At 37.7% G+C, this 20858-nt stretch overlaps 1 protein-coding gene across 2 annotated transcripts in view; it reads right to left on the reverse strand.

Annotated features, from left to right (window-relative positions):
• Positions 1–2330: 2330 nt before the first annotated feature.
• ncbp1 (nuclear cap binding protein subunit 1) overlaps positions 2331–20858 on the reverse strand; it is a 36972-nt gene continuing 18444 nt past the window's right edge. For both annotated transcript variants that reach the window (XM_003227887.4, XM_062971734.1), the window contains 13 exons: positions 20031–20141; positions 19366–19430; positions 17863–17925; positions 17158–17232; positions 15865–15968; positions 13854–13976; positions 12991–13093; positions 11684–11777; positions 11183–11286; positions 6757–6871; positions 6275–6436; positions 4286–4399; positions 2331–3031 (listed from right to left, as the gene is read on the reverse strand). In XM_003227887.4, the coding sequence (XP_003227935.3) occupies positions 2918–3031; positions 4286–4399; positions 6275–6436; positions 6757–6871; positions 11183–11286; positions 11684–11777; positions 12991–13093; positions 13854–13976; positions 15865–15968; positions 17158–17232; positions 17863–17925; positions 19366–19430; positions 20031–20141 (1347 nt within the window). In that variant the 3' untranslated portion in view covers positions 2331–2917. The remainder of the gene's footprint in view (positions 3032–4285; positions 4400–6274; positions 6437–6756; positions 6872–11182; positions 11287–11683; positions 11778–12990; positions 13094–13853; positions 13977–15864; positions 15969–17157; positions 17233–17862; positions 17926–19365; positions 19431–20030; positions 20142–20858) is intronic.

Here is a 20858-nt window from a genome sequence, read left to right on the forward strand (position 1 = left end):
TGGGGGAAACAATTCTTATAATCAGTCATCGCACATAATTACTGGTCTGAGAAACAACAGAAGAAAGCCATAGGTGCAGGGCTATGGGTCAGTGTATAACTAATGTCAAGGTGAGATTTAATGTCTCAGGTTGATGCAATCCTTCCTCATGTTCTTCCACACCAGAGAGCAGAGTTTTGTACTTTCCTGTCCTACCAAACCACAATACCTGGTTTTGATTATCACTCTAATTTAGGCCTGCACAACCTGCAGCCCTCTGAGCTTTGGACATCAGATCCAAGAATTCCTGTTCATTGGACAAGCTCGCTAGGGCTTCTGGGAGTTGGAGTCCCAAACACCTAGAGGGCCACAGGTTGTGTATGCCTGTTCTAATTTATAAATGGAACACGCCATACAGAAAGCAGGATGAGACATGGAGTTAGGAACATCAACAATTTAAGATATGCAAATGATACCGTATTACTAGCACAACACAGCAAATACTGAGAAAAGGTAAGGAGGAAAATGCAGAAATAGGGATAGAGCTGAGAATTTAATGAAAGAAAATAATGACCACATATGGGTTTTTTTTATGCTGGATGAACAAGATACAAAATAGCTAAAAGATTTTCTGTACCTTAACTCGGGTACCAAAATTGAGACTGCAATTAAGAAATTGGAAGAAAATTAAGATTTAGAAGAGCAACTATGAAGGAAATAGGTAAAGATCCCTCAAGGATAAATATCAAGGCTGTCCAATGATATAGTGTTTTCAACTTCTATGTATGGCTATGAATGCTGGACAATGAAGAAGACTGACAGGAAGAGAACTCATTTGAAATGTGGTTCTGGAGGAGACTTCCACGGATACAATGGACTGCCAAAAACAAGCAAACAAAAAACAAATATATGTGTCCAGAGCAAATCAAACCTGGTATCTCACTGGAAGCCAAATTGTCTGAGACTGTTGTACTTTGGCTATGTCATAACCCATTACAAATAACAATAACCCTTGCAAAGTGAGAGACAAAGAAAAAAGAAGACCAAATGAGTTGATTCAGTCAAGGAAGCCAGAGCTCTCTCAAGATCTTACCAGGGCCATTACAAATCTCTAACTAATTGTTCCCACAAATCAAAACTGTGTGTGTGTGCACGCACGCTGTGGCTTCAAGTTGTTTTCGATTTATGGTGAACCTGTCACTGGCTTTTCTTGACATGATTTGTTCAGAGAGGGGTTGCTTTTGTCTTCCTTTGAGGCAGAAAGATTGTGACTTACTCATGGCCACCCAGTGGCTTTCCATGGCTGAGTGTGGATTCAAGCCCTGCTCTGAATCAAAGCTGACTTGACAGAAATAAAAACAGAATATCTGTACAACGCTATCAGAAGCGCAGTTCCTCCTTTAAGCCAAAGTCTCTATGACAACAATGATCCATAGTGAAGTATATCTAAAATAAGTATTTAATAGAGAACAGAAAGGAAGTATCAAATCTGAGTTCCTCTTCACACAACCCACCTTGGGTTGTGTGGGATTTAATACAGCGGAGAAGCATGGTCAGTCATGGTTTTGGTTAATCCCTTGAAAACCTTGGATGGTAAAATACCTGCAAAGACAGCAGTAAATCAGTATCTAATCATGTTCAATGCACAGCCCTCCTGATATGTGTTCTGTCTGTGATCTTCTGAAAATGCAGCACACCAGTTCATATAATCATCTGGGTGAGATTAAGGCACTAAAGGAAGCAAGTACAGTAGAATCTCACTTATCCAACACTCGCTTATCCAACGTTCTGGATTATCCAACGCATTTTTGTAGTCAATGTTTTCAATACATCGTGATATTTTGGTGCTAAATTCGTAAATACAGTAATTACTACATAGCATTATTGTGTATTGAACTACTTTTTCTGCCAAATTTGTTGTATAACATGATGTTTTCGTGCTTAATTTGTAAAATCATAACCTAATTTGATGTTTAATAGGCTTTTCCTTAATTCCTCCTTATTATCCAACATATTTGCTTATCCAACATTCTGCCGGCCCATTTATGTTGGATAAGTGAGACTCTACTGTATTTGCTTCCTATTCAGTTCACTGCAAAATTTCCAATTTTTCCAGAAACCTGGCTGCAGTAAACTGTCTACACTCCAGTGCGGACGGCCAGTCTCTGACAAAAGATGAATCCCTGAGTTCAACCATTGCTTTGCGTTACAAAAACTACTAATTACCTTTCACCCCCCTCCCTCAAATCTCATTGAGAATACAAATAAAGCACTTTGATACCTCAAGAAGTAAGGAACTGGCATGCATTATAATTAAGATGCTTTGGATCTCAATAAGCACAATAGGCAGATTTAAAAAACATAGTTCGATTGTATTTCAGCCATGTTTCATACAACCATGAAAATTAATTTTGATAACAAACATATACTCTAAGCTACTCTGAAGGCTTCCCGTTTAGCATTTCACATGTCCTATGGTACTGTTCCTTGGAGAATTTGTTACCTATTTAAAAGTTGCCCCACATTCTGATCCATCAAAGTCTTGAGATTTTTGTTTGTTTAAGGAGAGAACTGACTCCTATGGAAGAGTCAACCCAAGGTAGCAAATTATATAATTCCCTATTTGTTTATACAAACAATCGGGGGGGGGGGGGAGGAGGAGGAGATAAAACAAATGCTATGGCAAAGTCAACATTCAACCCATTTCAAAATCAGAAATCCATACATTATTCAATCTCAATCACCTAGCAGTCACAACTAGTGTAAAGGCTCTAATGCCAATAAGTTGCCCCATTCTGATTACTGTACAGCTTATCTAAGACAGCATGGTAAGTTCAGTTTCAAATTAAAAGGTTGTCCTTTCTTCTCTCTTGTCAAATTCTCCCATTTTTCGTTTTCAAAAAGACGAAGTCAATTCAGTCCTGTACAAAAGAGTTACTCAAGCCTGCAGTGCACAGAACTGCTGAAACACAGCCAATATGTGATGGTCCAATTCTGCTGTAAACAAAAGGTTCTCCAAGGTCACCATGTACTGATGGATGATCTGATGATGCTGTGGACAGAAAGGAGCAGCTGAGTTACTCATTTTATTGATCGTGACCGGGCACAATGCCAACATTTTGCACTAAATTGGCAACCAACCCTTTTTATCTGTCACATATAGCTTAGAAATACAAGAAGGTCAGATGTTGCACTGAGAATTACAAATATATTGAGCTAGTAGCCTTAATTATAAAGGCCTCTAAAATGAAGCAAAAATAAAGTTTAAGATGAGCAAGCTGTGCTGTCCTAGGAAATGAACTGGTGAAGAACAACTGTCTGCCCAAATATATTCTCTTGGATAACTATTGTATTTTACTGCATAACAGTTGCTACGATGTAATAGTCGCATTCCCATTTTTTGAGTGGCAAAACTGATATTTTTGTGCTCCTCATATAATAGTCGCAGAGCTGTTTGGGGCTGATTCCTGCTCCCTGACACCCTCTCTCCATTCTCCAGAAGGTAAGGCAGTTTAAAAACTATGAAATGAAAGTCTCTGGAGCTCCACTCTACCCTCCTGCCTTACTCCAAAGAGCTCCTTTTCAGACTTTGTAAACTGCCTTGCCTTTGGAGGAAGAAAAAAAGGGACAGTGAATCTTCCCTCCTCCTTTTTCCCCAGGCACGGCAGTTTTAAAAATCAAACAAACAGAAAGTGATGTTTGTTTGAGGCTGGATCATCTCTCCTCCCCCCCCCCCTGTCTTGAGGTAAGGCAGTTCATTAAAAAACAAAACAAAACTAGAAACTGGAAAATCAAAGGCAGATTTTTTTTCATTGTGTAATAGTTGCACCCCCTTTTAAAAATAAAAAGGAATAAAAAGTATGAGTACTGTGCTATGAGATGCAGCATTTTTTAAACAAAAATGCTAAATAATAGCAGACGGCAAATTCTCTCACACCAGAAGCGACTTGCAGTTTCTCAAGTCGCTCCGGACATGAAAAACATTTTTTGACTACTTTGTTTACCAGAAGGTCAAAGAAAGAAAGGAAAGGAAAGACCTCAGCAAGAGGCAGGTGCAAAAGACCACGGTGTCTTGAGTTGCTCCTGTAGTTGCACAAAGTGCTACATGTATGGTTTATGCAACCCACAGTGTTCTCCAATGTAGACATACCCACAGAATTTTAGTATCTTTGTCAGCTTCCTTTATGCCAGCTATCAACTATAATGATAAAGGTTTTATAGATTATCAAGTGGTATGATGAAAAGGATCATTTTCTCAGATTGCTTTCTAGTGACCACATGCCCTTTTGACAGTTCAGAAACTCACCTGCAAGAAAATCTGCTCCAGCCTTTCTATACAGTTTTTGTACCAAGGTGTCATTACATCAATCCCTCCCGTTTCACATCTCACCAGGTGCTCTGTCAGAATCATGATGAAACGCTGGTGAGAAAGAACAAATTGAAACTACTGGGTTAACAGCATCTTTTAAATACTGTACAAAGAAATATGGTGGTCTGGTAAAAAAAAAAGAAAAGGAAATTTTGGGGCAAAGTACTTTAAAAAAATTCAGATACAATTAGAGCCTAAAATATTTTTATTAGAAATGCCAAATAAACAAACAAAATTACTAAACTACAAAGGAGTGCACTACATGATTACTGCAGAATGGATGCTGTATGCACAACACTGGAAGAAGTCAGACAAACTGACAATAGAAGAATGGATTGTAGATGCTGAACTGGCTATGATGAATAAAGAAAACACACACCAAAAAATTATCAAAGAATGAGAACCATTTCTAAATTTTGTAGAAAGAAAGAAAGGGAAACGTCTTTATAAAAGGTTTCATAATTTAATCTGTCAGAATTTTTGTATGGAATTTTAAAATAATAAGTACTCTGCTAGAAGGAAGAATGGAAAAATGGAAAAATGGAAAAATATTGTAATAGGAAAGAAAAACAGAACTGTGCATGATTGTGTCTAACCCAAAGGATACGATGTCACTCCAACGGGATGCAAGGGAAGAGGGAATGGCGTAGTCTAATACAACCACTGCATATATGAAATAAATAAAATAATAAAATTTTATTTCTATCCTGCCACCATCTCCCCGTAGGGACTCAGGGCGGCTTATAAAAGCATTCCAGGATGCAGCATATAACATAAAGAGGTACATGAGTATAAAACAATATCACATAAGATTATAACAACCACAATCAACATGTATCACATAAAATCAAAATAGCATAATTTTAAAACACAGAACATCTATGGATAAACTAGCTGTCATGAATTCACAACTAAAGTGCCAGAGTGTCAAGGAAATACTGCATTTGTTTGTTTATACACACACACACACACACACACGTGCATATATTATTATTATTATTAATAATAATAATAACATGCAATTAAAAATAAAATACAGTAGAATCTCGTTTATCTAACCTTTGCTTATCCTATGTTCTGGATTATCCAACACAGTTTGCCTCCCGCCCAAATCTACAGCTGTTTCTCTAGGCAGCAAGGACTTAAATTTTTACGGATTTAACTTCCAACAATGGTGTTACTGTAAGTTCATTTTATGCAATTCTACCTTTATTTGTAGTCAATTTTTTAGTAATCAATATTTTTGTAGTCAATGTTTCCAATACGCTGGAATGTTTTGGTGCTAAATTCATAAATACAGTAATTACTACATAAAATTACCATACATTGAACTGCCTTTTCTGTTGATTTGTTGTAAAACATGATGTTTTGGTGTTTAATTTATAAAATCATAACGTAATTTGACATTTAATAGGCTTTTCCTTAATCTCTCCTTATTATCCAACATTTTTGCTTATCCAACATTTTGCTGGCCCGTTTATGTTGGATAAGGGAGATTCTACTGTACAAAGAAATAAATCTCTGCAAACAAGACAGAGTATACCTTTAAAAGGAGATACTTTATGGTCATCTGAGACACAGCATAATGTATAGCATGGTTTACTATAAAACATAAAAATTATTCCCACTTTTTGCAGATCAAATTCACAAGTGCAAAGAATTCCTATTATACCTCTATTTTAAAGGCTGAAATGTATACTCCAGAGCTGTTCTTCTCAATCAGGTTCTCCAAGGTTTTGGACTCCCAGAATCCTTGGCTAGAATGGTTAGGGATTCGGACAAATTTAGACAAAAAGATCTGTAGGATCAAAGATTGAGAACCACCCTCTATGGAGTTTTGATAAACAGAGATTTATGCCTTACAGTAAGCAAACCATCTTCTATTGCATTGTTTTATATTAGTCACCGAAGAGCATTGTTTCTTACCTGGAATATTACAAGGAAAAGGTTTTTTTGTTCACTCTGGGCTGATTCAACTTTTTCTTGCAGGCGTTCTATCTGTTCTTCCAGAGGCCCATCTTCTCTGTCAATGCTATGGTCGTCGTCGTCATCGTCATCGTCGTCATCATCATCATCATCACTGTCCCGCTAGAATGAAATTCCATCATTAGGGTGAGCCCAAGTGCAATCATGCCAATGAAAAGCCAGAGTGCATTCTTTCCCCTTTTTATCTTAGATAGAATCCGTTTCTGGTGGTTACAGCAATTCTATGAGAGGCAGCAAACCGTGCTTTTCCTGAGATTAATAAGCCGTTTGCTCTTACTCACTTCAGCAAAGGATCAAGGTTGTATCTGATCCCTTGAAGCCAATAAGAGTCAACAAGGTTCATGAAGTCAATCAGAGCCATGCACTTATGCATTTACCGTTCACAAAATCAATGCATAATACAACACAATAATACAACATACACGCTTGTGTTGTTTGGCTAATCTTGCTTTGGTCTCTTCTAGTTCCTTTTGGATCGTGACCACATGCTTGTTCATTTTACGAATAGTTGAGTGTAAGATTTCCCAGATATAAAACCTAGAAGAAAGAAGCAAGTGTTACTTCTTGATTACACAACATCCTTGTTTCAAATATCAAGCCAACATATACTTAACCTATGTATATGTCGTATTTCATTCTATAAAAGTTGCACTTTTTATCCCTTTTTTAAGTGAAAAAGGGGGGGTGCGACTATTACATGAGGGGAAAAAACTGCCTTTAATTCTCCAGTTTCTGTTGTTCATTTTTTTAACTGGCTTACCTCCAAGGGGGGGGGGGGGAGAGGAGGAGGAGGAGGAGGGATGATCCAGCCTCAAACAAACAGTTCTGTTTCTTTAAAACTGCTTTCAAACTCGGAGGAAGGAGTTCTTTCCCCGAAGGCAAAGCAGTTTACAAAATCTGAAATTAAGTTTATTTAACACATTTATATCCCACCCTTTTCACCCTGCAGGGGATTCAGAGTGACCTTACAAAAAAGGCACAATTCGATGCCACAAATATACATACAATAAAATCACAAATACATTAAAACTAACATGTTAAAAACATCTCAGCATTAAAATAAAAAAACCCAACTAATTCAAACCACATAATCCAGAGTCGTAATCCGTGCCTATTCCAATTGTCATTGCACTATTCCGTATTTCTTTAATCTATGTATCTGTAGTCAATGTCAGGTAGAAGACATAGTGCATTATTTCTTAGTCTGCCCATTGTATAGTGATCCAAGAGAAAGACATCTGAAACCCTTGCTGACACAAGGTAAAGGGAACTCGACTGCAGAAACAGTGCAGTTTCTACTGAGCAACATAGATGACTATGTAATTTACTACAGTAGAGTCTCACTTATCCAACACTCGCTTATCCAACGCATTTTTGTAGTCAATGTTTTCAATACATCGTGATATTTTGGTGCTAAATTCGTAAATACAGTAATTACTACATAGCATTACTGAGTATTGAACTACTTTTTCTGTCAAATTTGTTGTATAACATGATGCTTTGGTTCTTAATTTGTAAAATCATAACCTAATTTGATGTTTAATAGACATTTCCTTAATCCCTCCTTATTATCCAACATTCGCTTATCCAATGTTCTGCCGGCCCGTTTATGTTGGATAAGTGAGACTCTACTGTATGTATTTTTTTTAATTGCACTGCAGATTATTGTCCAAAAGCTTGGTCCCAAAGCCACATTTTTACTTTTTTTCTGAAAGTCAGAAGGGAGGGAACTGATCTAAGTTTGCTGGGGAGGGAGTTCCACAGGCGAGGAGCCACCACTGAGCAGGCTGTCTCTCATCCCCACTAATCGCACCTGTGAAGGAGGTGGGATCAAGAGTAGGGCCTCCCCAGAAGATCTTAACCTCTGGGGTGGATCATAGAGGGAGATGCATTCGGACAGGTAAACTGGGCCAGAACCGTTTAGGGCTTTATAAGCTAAAGCCAGCACTTTGAATTGTGCTCTGTAGCTGACAGGCAACCAGTGGAGCTGACATAACAGGGGGGTTGTATGCTCCCTGTATGCCGTCCCAGTGAGGAACCTGGCTGCCACCCGTTGGACCACTTCAAGCTTCCGAACAGTAGTCTATCTGAGATATAACAAGAGCATGGACCACCGTGGCCAAGTATCACTTCTCAAGGTACAGGCACAACTGGTGCACAAGTTTTAATTATGCAAAAGCTCCTCTGGCCACCGCCGAGATCTGGGGTTCCAGGTTCAGTGATGAATCCAGGAGAACTCCCAAGCTGTGAACCTGTGTCTTCAGGGGGAGTGTAACCCCATTCAGCACAGGCTGTAACCCTATACCCTGTTTGGTCTTCCGACTGACCAGGAGTACTTCTATCTTGTCTGGATTCAATTTCAATTTGTTCACCTTCATCCAGATCGTCACAGCTGCCAAGCACCAGTTCAGGACCTGAACAGCCTCCTTAGCAGCAGGTGGAAAGGAGTGATAGAGTTGTAGTCATCTGTGTACATCAAACTCCAAAACTCTGGATGAACTCTCCCAACAGCTTCATGTAAATGTTAAACAACATGCGGGACAACACCTTCTGAGAACGACCATCCAGGAAGGACCAGAGCCACAGTAAAACAGTACCTCCAAGCAAGGTGTCCCAGAAGGATACTGTGGTCTATGGTGTCAAAGGCCGCTGAGAGGTCCAAGAGAACCAACACGGACACACTCTCCCTGTTTAGTTCCCTGTGTAGATCTACTACAGCAATCAAGGCTGTTTCAGTTCCATAACCTGGCCTGAAGCCTGAAAACCAGTTTCTTCCAAGAACTCCTGGAGTTCTTTGGAGAAAGGAAGGAGGGAAGAGCAGAGTTCCAGAGACCTCCATTTCATAGTTTTTAAACTGCCTTGTATTGAAAAAAGGAAGAATGGAAAGAAGAGGGAATCTGATCCAAACTGCTCTATGACCATTATGTGAGGAATACAAAAACAATAATTTTGCCATCCCAAAAATGTGGGTGAAACTATTATGTAATGAAATATGGTCCTCTTGCGAAACTGGCAATAACTTCCAATATGCAGGATGTCGTGGCTACAAAACTTGCACAATCACTGGATCTCTCTCCTATAAAGGCACTTTGTATGTGATGTTTTTAGATACAAACCAGATGTATCTCCAATAATAGCAGGCAATAAACCCTTGTGTGCCATCATGCATATTACCCAGGAACATCTGATAGGGTTGGAACTGGCTGTACTTTCTTGTCCACCACACATTCTCTGATAAATCAAGGAGGCTCAGATGTGTAAGGGCTATGTATCTTGTATTTTCTTATACAAATATAGAGTCCCACTGGAGAATAGGGATGAAAGAAAATCTTCACTATTAAAAAAAACCCTTTATGCAAGTTTCCAAAAAGCTGGAGGAAAGGTTGGTTTGTCCCTTGGCACCTTAGAGACAATGGTCTCAAACCAGTGGTGGTGCTGTACTGGCAGGATTTTTCATCTTGTCAGAATTATACTGGATCTCCAAGGAGTTGGAGGAGAAGACATGGTGGTCTTGTTGGAGCTAGGGCTAGGAAAAAGTAGGGAATTGCCAGCAACATGAAGTTTTAAGAAATTTGGAAAAAACAGAAGGAGGAAAAAAATTGGAGGAGTTAAAAAGAAAGCTCACTCTGAAGTCTGCTAGTCAAAACAAAGCATAACAGGAGCAATAGATAAACAATTAAGAGAGATGAAAGTAGTGAAAGGTTCTCATGAGGACTTTATGACCTGAAGGATGAGACAGGGCACTGAAGGAAATCTGAGAGCTCAGCAGGAAGGAGAAGAGAGGGGGGAAGCTACGGAAAAGAAATGCAAGCAGGCACAAGCTGCTGAAAATAGAGAACAAAGGACTGAACTTTGCGCAAGAAAAAGTTCTGACTATAAAACCAAACTACTTATCTCAGTCGTGTGGCACATTTATTTCTTTGTTGTTCATTCGGTGGCCTTGCTCTGCAAATTAAAACTGTTGATTTAATCTCCTCATCTCTAGTGTCTGACTGGAATAGAGATACTAGGGGTTTTGGGGACACCTAGCCTCAAAACCCTCTTGTAGAATCATGAAGGACTGTATCTTCCCCTTGCTGAACCTCCTTCTCATCTCTGAAATTATTTTTTAAACCAGTCATTTTTTACTCCATTATGCTTGGTGGCAAGGAGGAGGAGGGAGAATTGCTACCTTTTTGTCCCGTCATCCAACATCATTTAGGTCAGCAATAAGGCTTTATTTAAAGAGGAAATCAAGTTGATTTCCAATTCACTTCCTGGATAAATGAAGTCCTCTCCTTGGTCGGAAATAGTCAGGGGGGTGAGGGGAAACATAGCAAACTCTTTTGAGTAATTACTTGTACTAAGCTTATGCTATAATAAACCAGTGAATACTTAAGGTGATTTTGAATCTTTGTTGTTTTTCTAAAAGACCAATGCAACCCAGAAACTGTTATTCAATAGACATTGCTATGTTTCTCTCCCCCGCTCCCCCTTGCTGTTTCAGATCAAGGAGAGGGCTTCATTTATCCAGGAAGTGGAGCAGAAAACAACTTCATTCCCTGTTTAAATGAAATTAGGTGAAAGAAATAAAATGCAACTCCTCCCCCCACCATATACAAAATGAATGCAATGAGTGAGCTTCTCCCAACATTTTCCCAATTTTTGTATTTAGTTTATTCAATAATAAACCAGTAAATGTTTAAGTTGACTTTGAATTTTTGTTGCTTTATTTGAAAGACTAACCCAACCTAGAAATTGTTACTTTGAAAATGTTAAAGGCAGTCATACTTTCATTTTTTGCCAGGTACTTGCAAACAATAGTTTTTCATTAGAAAAGATGGCAGTGGGAGATTTATATTTACTTACCTTGTGAAATCATGAGCCAGCTCAGAAGAGAAAATCCAGTTTGCCACAGCAGCACAGTCCACAATCTGTGTGCGAATCATCTTATCCACCAGAACAGCAATCATCTATTATGAGAAAAATGGCATTTTACCAGGAAGCGTTTGTTTCTTGTTGTGATCAAGAGCATGGAAGGCAAAACACAACACTATCTCAGGTCTCCCTCCTTCAACTATTTTACAAAGTTGACAATTCGGATAACACTATATTCCTCCTAAAAGTAAATAGTAATTAATAAACCACCGGAACAATCCAGTCCTTGAAACCCCATTTTTTTTATTTTTAGAGAGTGTTAAAAAGAGAAAATTTTGCTTTCAAGCATATGTTAGAATGTTAGACAAGTTTTTAAAGGATTTTGAATACTGTTTAACTGGATATAACCTAATCCCAATGTGACTTAAATGTACACATCCCAGAAGCAAATGATGAATGAGTAAAGAAAGAAGGAGCCCGACAAATGATCACCTGTGGATGATTCTTCCATACTTCATACATGACTCTGAGGACATGAAGCTTCCCTTCATCACTCTCTGCCAGCGTTTTGAAAACTTCACGAAATCTGATTGGAACAGAAAACCGGCAATTGAGGATTGTTCATGTAAAGGACATTGCTTTGTTTTTCTTTGACCATGCTATGCGTTTTAATAGCTGGCTGCTAAGAAGGACTGCATTCATCTTGGAACCAAACTGTTGAGAAGCAAGGCTGGGGAGAAAGGAGGATTATGGTCCGGTTTCCCAACACTGTTTTTTATTAAGCAGAGATACCCAGAAGAGACTCCACAGAAAGACAGAAACAGAATTTGGGGAGACCTTCCACAGCTCACCAATTGACCACGAGTACAATTACACTGTGCAGGTGCAGGTATGCATTGATGACCAAGCATAGAAAGTTGGGTTAACCAAGGGTCACTTTATTTAACTATATCCTATATGTTAGGTTGAACCTGGAAAGGGGTAAGGGAAGGAGCAACAGGATGTTGGTCCAGATGAGGCTAGGTGTCAGTCCTTGACTATCACCAAAGCCTTCCCTTGACTAAAACACCCAATAATTGAAGTAGGAAGCTGGCCATTTATTGGAAGATAAATCCAGGGGACTCCCACTCAGGTCCAACGCCCTTATAAGTGAGAGCAAACCCCCAGGATCAGTCTCAGGAGTAGACTTCTTCACATACACACACACACACACGCACACACACAGATCCCAGGATGTAACGAAACAAAGGAGGATCCAAGAATTACACAGGAAATGCTTTCTCAAAACATAAATCTGGGTAGTGACAGGAGCTAACCAATTTGGTGATGTTTCCTTCCCTGCTGGCTGAGAAACAATATAGGAGTCCCATCATGTAGGAATACTAAAGAAAGTTCTCCCTGTATTTTTATTTTCTTTTATGACATTTTAATTCTGCATTTTTACTAAAAATTATATTCAAAAGCTGAGTCTTAAGGATAACAACTATCACAGGACTATAAGTAATATTTACTGTATTTATATACTGCTTTTCTCACCCCTGGGGTGACTCAAAGAGGTTTACAATTTAATGGTAAATTCAATGCCAAACATACATTTAAAAACCAAATCATAATATCAAACAATATATAAGAACGCCAAGCTACCAATTGCCTGAGCAGGCCACGTTGGAGAAAAAAACAGGTTATATGCTTGATTGATAAAAACTGTATATTGGAATATTGTTTTTGTTCCTTCTTCTTAAGAGATACAGAAGCAATGCATTAAAAACAAACACAGGCAAAGTCATGGTTGTACTTACTTTCCCAAAGCACTGAAGGAGTGACTGAATGACTTTGCAGCTAAATGCAGCACTGTCTGGACAAATACTTCTATTTTTAATGGATTAAAGGAGAACCCTTCATCTAAAAAACACAACAAAATTACATATAGATGTACTTCCAATAAAAGCTTTCATCTAGCTATCTATCTATCCATCTATCATGTCAGAAGCGAACGGAGGGTATAGTTGTAATGTATTTTACAACACAAACAGAGTGAAAAAGTTGGCATTTTTCTAAATGTCCTTTGACCAGTAGCTGGCCACTTGGAGTGCCTCTAGTGTTGCTACAAGGTCCTCCATTGTGCGTGTGGCAGGGCTCAGACTGCATTGCAATAGGTGGTCTGTGGTTTGCTCTTCTCCACACTCGCATGCCGTGGACTCCACTTTGTGGCCCCATTGCTTAAGCTTTCATTCAAGTCTGTGAAATACTGCTTATCTTTTTGTCTCTCTTAAAAACTATCCTTACAACTATACCTACATTAGTTAACAGCAACTATGAATGAAGGCATCAAGAAATTTGATAATGGATTTTTCTCAACTCCAATGCCAATGAAGAACAAGTAAAAGTAATTTCTCTTAAACATCAAGACGTTTACATTATATAATGCATAACTACTAATGTCAAAAATCTACTATTTCCCTATGTATGAATACAGTCATTGAACAAGCATACTTTGATATCTCAAAGAGCAAACAAATATTAATGACTAAAAATCTACATAGGCATAGCTTAATCCAGCTTTTAGCTGGCTCATTTAAAGATACAACTGAAATCAATCAATCTTGGTGAGAACAAAAGTAACCAGAAATGTGGAAAGATGACTTCAGTTATACACACTTACCATCATCATCATCCTGATTAGGATTTGGCACATCTTTCAGAATAGTGAAGATTTCATCGTTGCTGGCTTTATTTTTAATGGCAATGTTTAGACACAGCGCAACATTATATCCTGGCAGAGATTCTGCAAAAAATAAAGAGAGAAGCAATTCTCTTCACAAAAAATTGGATACCACTCTTTCTTAAAGCTGAGTTGACAAAATATATAATATATATTATATTTAATATATATTTTGAATAAATATGTTCTAATATGTGTATTTTATAGAATGTTTTAGGTCAGTGGCTCTCAACCTGTGGGTCCCCAGGTTTTTGGCCTACGACTCCCAGAAATCCCAGCCAGTTTATCAGCTGTTAGGATTTCTGGGAGTTGAAGGACAAAACATCTGGGGGACCCACAAGTTGAGGACCTTGTTTTAGATTATTATGTGTTTTCAGTAATGTTCAAACCCACCTCCAGCCACACAGAGAGGTGGGTAAGAAATAAAATTATTATTATTATTATTATTATTATTATTATTATTATTATTATTATTATTATTATTATTACACTGTGCAAGCAAGGCAAAGCTGGTTAAGAACTACAGATTGCTAGGAGTTGCTTTTAGGTGTTCTGGGCATTTTGAAAAAAGAGGAAGTTCAAATGTAATCAAACAGAACTATGGAAATTGCTTCACATATTCTTGCTATAATCCTTAATGCAGCATGACATATGGGTTGATATCATTATTTCCACACTGCAAATAAGGATCTAGTGAATACATGAAAGAGCCAAGATTTGTATCATATCTGCTTTTTCAGAAATTTTCTCATTCGCAACCCCTTTTTATGTGACTCTAGATATATAAATATATAAAATAGGTATAAAAACCAAATATTTACTGATAACAAATCAGCATTTGCAAGGCTTGCTCAACAAGTTGCTTTTCCTGTTTGTGGAGTGCAACTGGCACATTTGCTGCAAAGTCCACTGTAAACACTGCATATTGTTTCTAACAAATTTGTCTAAAAGGGTGTTCAGAAACCTTTTATTGTTGCCAAATTTTTCATGACCCCAACTTTGAGTCTAAGGGGAACCCAGTTTAAGAAGCAGTGGGCTAGACTACACACTCTACAGATGGGTTAATCATCTGGCTTCAGAGAAATTATCTGCTTCTTCCCTTCACAGCAATATAATTGCATTTCAAACTGCAACAAATACAAGTATACCTCAGTTAATGAAGTCGGTGTTTTCCTAGGCATTACTTCTTTTACAGAAAATTTGGAACCAGAGGCAGAAATAACATGGAAAGAACAGGGATAGGTTCCTACACCACAAAAAAGAAGAGCAGTTCAACATGTTTCAGCAAACGTTTTACTCCAAACTGACAACATGCACACGTGAAATGAAACAACCTAGTCAGGGGAGTGCCACATAAGTAAAGAAAGACATTTTGAACCTTCTTGAGACCATTCGAAGGCTTCTTCCTAAAAAGCATTCAAGGATTATGTTTTTTGCCTTCTACAACTACATGGTGTGGTCAAATTCATAGGCCTATGTTTGTTTTAACATGCTGGGAACGGTTGGGGAGGCAGGCTCAAACATCCTCCCCTTTTCTTTTTGGTTTAATATTCATGCATGCATGGCAACAGCTACCATTTACCTTGCCTGCTGTAAGTCGACACACATACCTATAGTAGGTTGGCTAGAGTAGAATCCCATTGTTTCTAAACTCAAGCTATATTGTGCTGCTTACTACGGGCAGAGTGTTGTAACCTCTATACTCAAAGTATGTGTTTCTCCAGCCCTCCTCAAGATCCTCCCCAATGCTGATGTTAAAAACTTCCTGCTAGACTGAGGATAAAAAAGGTTCTGGGCAGGCATAGATATGACTTTGTATAGGAAAGCTTCTTCGTCAGAGGCTTTGTTAACTGAGGTATACCTGTATTTGTCTCAAAAGACAGCAAGCCCAATTGGTTGGTTTTTTTAAAAAAAAGAAACTATATCACAAACATATAATCTATATACATACTGTTACTTTCATCTCCATATTTATAAATACATGTTGGATTTGCAGGAGTTAGGACTGAAAAAGTAGGAGGGACAATATCTACAATTCGCTGGTGATAGGAAAGTCTGAAAAAAAGCAAGATTTTGCAGAAAGTGGTCAAGCATGATACAATACTACAGGCACAACAAAAGCAAACATTTAATTTAAAAAAAATCCATATCAAGCTTTGAATAAAGCACAAAGTACACAACTAAACAACTAAACGGTTAATCAACAAAAATTAAACATTCATAAATTTGATCTATGTCTCTGCATGATGCAGAATGTGATGCTAAAAAAAATCACCCTCCAGAGAATTTCAGTGCTTTAAAAAAATCATAATCCTAATGCCAGCTGAAATGCAAGATGACAAATTTCCAGTTATTAAAATGCAGTTTCAGTGTGTTGCAAAGCAATACAACCAGACATCCGCATTTGTGGGATTTAGGGGCACAATACTCATGTGAAAATAAAACAACTTCATTTTTTTAAAAAAAAATTGACCTGAGAGAATATTTCTCTAGGAAATTCTAGGCTCTGTAACATAACTCAATGGACAATTTATACTGGAAGCTGATGAGTGAACTGCCCTGGACGACCTAGAGATTCCTAAAGAAAATATCAAATCTTTGAATAATCAAATCAACACAAATCAACCTAGAAGTGTTAACAAAATAACAGTAATTGTACACATTTCCAGGAGTTAGGAGGATGTTTTTCCCCTCAAAATTTGTAGTGCACAGATTTATTTTATTAGCAAAGAGTACAGAAAGCTTTGGGATTAACTTGATAACCCCAAATTCATAGTTAACTGAAAAGGATATCTTTCCACACCCCTACTTCTAACTTCTTGAAACAGACAGCAACATCACAACACATTAAAAGAAACATCCCAAGGTCCTACTGTACTTCCAAGAAAAAAGAATGCAAAGAACAATCTAAAAACCTAAAGCCATACTACAAACATGAACAGATTTTGCTTTATTGCTCCTGCCACCCCATACAAAATAGTCCAACTAGCAGAGTAGTAGAATCCAGTGGTAGCTTCAAGAGTTACAGAGGGGGTGGATGCCTGCCATAGATGTGGGCGAAACGTCAGGAGAAAATAAATTATGTTGGCAATGAAGTGGTGTAGTGACTTTAAATTCAGGCTGAAGGTTTATAAAAAAATATTTCTTTACAGTATGTATGCTCTTTAGCAAATGTATTAAGAAGGAACGAACTTTTTACTTCTTTCTTGCATTTTGTCAATTGCAATTCCGAGACTTCACTCACCTCATGCATTTTTCTAATACTTCTTTTACAAACTTAGGTCTGGGCTTATCAAGATCCTCAGAAAGACAGTCTGACCTATCATTGGATAAGAAATTATAAAAACTGATGTTACTCAGAAAAAAAAACTATTTTTTTCTAATATTTGCTCATGTGTACTGCAGTTCTTCCCGTTATCTGCATAATCAGAGCCATGGCAATGGAAAACTAATATAGAATAATGTTTTACACCAGTAAATTATGACATTAAAATCCCTGAAAAACAACCCTTTAAACAAATATATTTGTGGGATACCTGTATTCCCAGTTTCACAAGTATGCAAGAATATAAGCTTTGTTATGATGCTAAGTTGCACTTTTACTGGATAATTCTTCAAAAGGAATTATATTCTTAAGAAATGAAGAAAGATAAGGAATTTATTTATTATGTATTTTATTTACTTCATTTTTATCCTGCCTTTCTGCTCAGTGGAATTCAAGGCGCTTAACAGTAACATGATACAATACAAACAAATGGATATACATATGAATATAAAAATTAAAAAATTACATATTTGTGTTGAGTATAAAAGTTCAAATGCAATTAAAATTACATATAAAAACTAGACATTCTCCCAAACTATCTTAGAATTCACTAGAAATGAAATGAAAAAGTATATACAAAAGTACATATAAAATCAATTACAGGTGTAGAAGAGAAATACTTACCAGTCTTCCCAGCTCCACCGGAATTGAAAATTACTCAGATGGTGAGAAAACCAATTAATGAACCTTCATGGGGGAGAAAAAAAGTTTCAGTAACCTCTCCTTCTCAGAAACATAGCAATTATTTGTAACATAATATATAATGTCACAATCTATCCAGGAAAATCATAGAAAAATTGCTTGCAAAGTTTGAAGGAACAGAGAACTCTTAACAAATGGAAAATGTTAACAAGTAGAAAATGAGCATGCAAAGATACTGTGGGACTTCCGAATCCAGACCAACAAAGTTCTGGAACACAACACTCCAGACATCACAGTTGTGGAAAAGAACAAGGTTTGGATCATTGATGTCGCCATCCCAGGTGACAGTCGCATTGACGAAAAACAACAGGAAAAACTCAGCCACTATCAGGACCTCAAGATTGAACTTCAAAGACTCTGGCAGAAACCAGTGCAGGTGGTCCCGGTGGTGATGGGCACATTGGGTGCCGTGCCAAAAGATCTCAGTTGGCATTTGGAAACAATAGACATTGACAAAATTATGATCTGCCAGCTGCAAAAGGCCACCCTGCTGGGATCTGCACGCATCATCCGAAAATACATCACACAGTCCTAGACACTTGGGAAGTGTTCGACTTGTGGTTTTGTGATACGAAATCCAGCATATCTGTCTTGTTTGCTGTGTCATACAACGTCATTGTGTCAATAATAATAATAATAATATAATCCAGTAATAAAAATATCCAGTAATGATCAGGCATCTCTTTTCTAGATGCCAGATTGTCACTGATATTATGAGTCAATTCTTGATCAGGTATTGAGGTTTGCTACTGAAATACTAATTACAAGCTGTCTCCAATTTACGAACATCCTACAAACAACTCATAGTTACAAATGGGCCTCTCCTCTCCCTCCCTGCCATGAAATTTTAGTGAGGAGCCAAAGCGTGTCTGTATCTCTCTATCCCACTTTCCTTTTTCTTCCTGTAGAGATCTCTCTAAACCTCATTTCCCTATTCTTCCCCTCATCTTTCCAAACCCCCTTTCCCTTTTCTTCCTATCGATCTCAAAGCTTTGGTGTTTTTTAAAAAGGGATTCTAATCACACAGTTACTATAATGTGCACCTTTTTTGCCCAAATTACAAAGAGAGCACTTTTTGCTGGACCTGTCCTGACTAACAAACAAATTCAACTTAAGAACGGACCTGCTGACCCAATCTTGTTTGTAAATTGGGGACTGCATGCATATTTTAAAAAGCTTCAGAAAGTAGATCTGGAAATGATGCAAAATAATATCACTGTGTGTACATTTTGCTACTTGTTTCTTTTTGAAGATAAATTTACTAATCCTGTTCGTTATTAAATAAGGGAAAAAGCTCTTTGGCATATTTAAAACTAGAATAGTCTGTAAAACCAGTATCTTTGACAACTACATCAGGTCAAAATAAGATAAAAACATCTGCTTCACAAATTCTTCAGAATTCTAGACATGATTGCATTTACTTACCTGTCTATACAAGTAGTGTTCATGGTATCCAAGCGCATGTATAACATTTCCGTTGCTTGAGCAAGCTGTAAATTTCCACTTAAGGTATAAAATGGTTTAAATATTTAATATACCAATGTTCAGTTGATAGCAAAAAATGTCTTACTTGAGTTACTTTTATTGTGCACCTTTAAGTTTCTGGGTTGGCATCCTATTGTTACCCGATGAACAAGATTAACTACAAATGCAAAAGTGTATAGCTAGAACATTACACAGTCCAGCCAAAAAAATATTATTGGTGTCTTGATTTTTATGCCTGTTCCTAGGTTTATTTGGGGTGCAGATTCAGAAAACTGCATTGGATAGACCACATCAGCTCTAGTTTCTTAAGATATGATCATGGTTTTCTATGGGTGAGCGGATGGAGACTGATAGGTGGTATCTGTTATCTCAAAAACTAGTGCTGATAAGGGGAAACTGGTGACGTTTTTGGAACCAGCAGGTCAAATATACCAAGAAGCAGGGCTAACATTTGAGGGACCAAAATGTGTGCTGGCCAGTGTTGTTTTAGGAGATTACTCAGAGTATCTGCACATCCAATCAGCTGTTGGATGGGAAGACAGATGGGAACAATAAAGATCCTGTGGATTTTTCCAAATCAGTACGAAATACCCTCAAAAGGATACAACTTGAGGCAAAGAGCCAGGCTGTAGTTTACAAAGTTCAATAAGGAGTGCTGTGTACATGACTTCAGTGTGGGGTGGAATAGGAAGCTGAAATACCTCAGAGAAAATTACCTGAGGGGAAAAATAAGAAGGATATATTGAACCTTTCCCATCTTGCTTGTACTCTTTTGATGTAACAGGCATTGCAAGTAAAGCTTAGTAACAGGTATTATGAACATAACAGTGCATATTGTAACACTGCACGTGGTCACATTCTTTTGTGAAAAAACACCTGCACAAACTTTCATATTACAGGCAGTCCCAGAGTTGCAAACATGTGACTTAAAAATTACTCTAAGTTACAAATGAGGTGGAGACAACAGAAAGTAAAGGAAATCTACCCCTAGGAAAGGGAAATTGATTCCTGTAAAAGTTATCACGGGGAAAAGGTGTCTCCAGTAAAGCTTTCTCACCAATCATTGTTTCCACAACAAGCCAAATTGTTCAAAATCCAATTATCACAGTGACAGAAAGAAGTGCAATCTTCTGAACAGGGTCACAGACAGCAAGACAAACATTCCAGGGGTGCTAACCCTTCCCTATGCTATCCAAAACTAATTTTAGTTTCATTTGGGCTGGAATTCCACTTGAAAAATGTACCTGTTCTGACCGACATACAAATTCAACTTAAGAAGAAAGCTAAAGAACCTATCTTGTTTGTAACCAAGGGACTGTCTGTATACACAAATGCAGAGCTATTTTAATGACTGCCGCTCTCAGAATCTCACAACCTGCACTGCCATGCTGCCTTGTTGTTTGTTTAATGTTCATACTTGCAGAAGTTTGGTA

This window comes from Anolis carolinensis, chromosome 2, assembly GCF_035594765.1.
Source record: "Anolis carolinensis isolate JA03-04 chromosome 2, rAnoCar3.1.pri, whole genome shotgun sequence".
NCBI classification, from domain to species: Eukaryota; Metazoa; Chordata; class Lepidosauria; order Squamata; family Dactyloidae; genus Anolis; species Anolis carolinensis.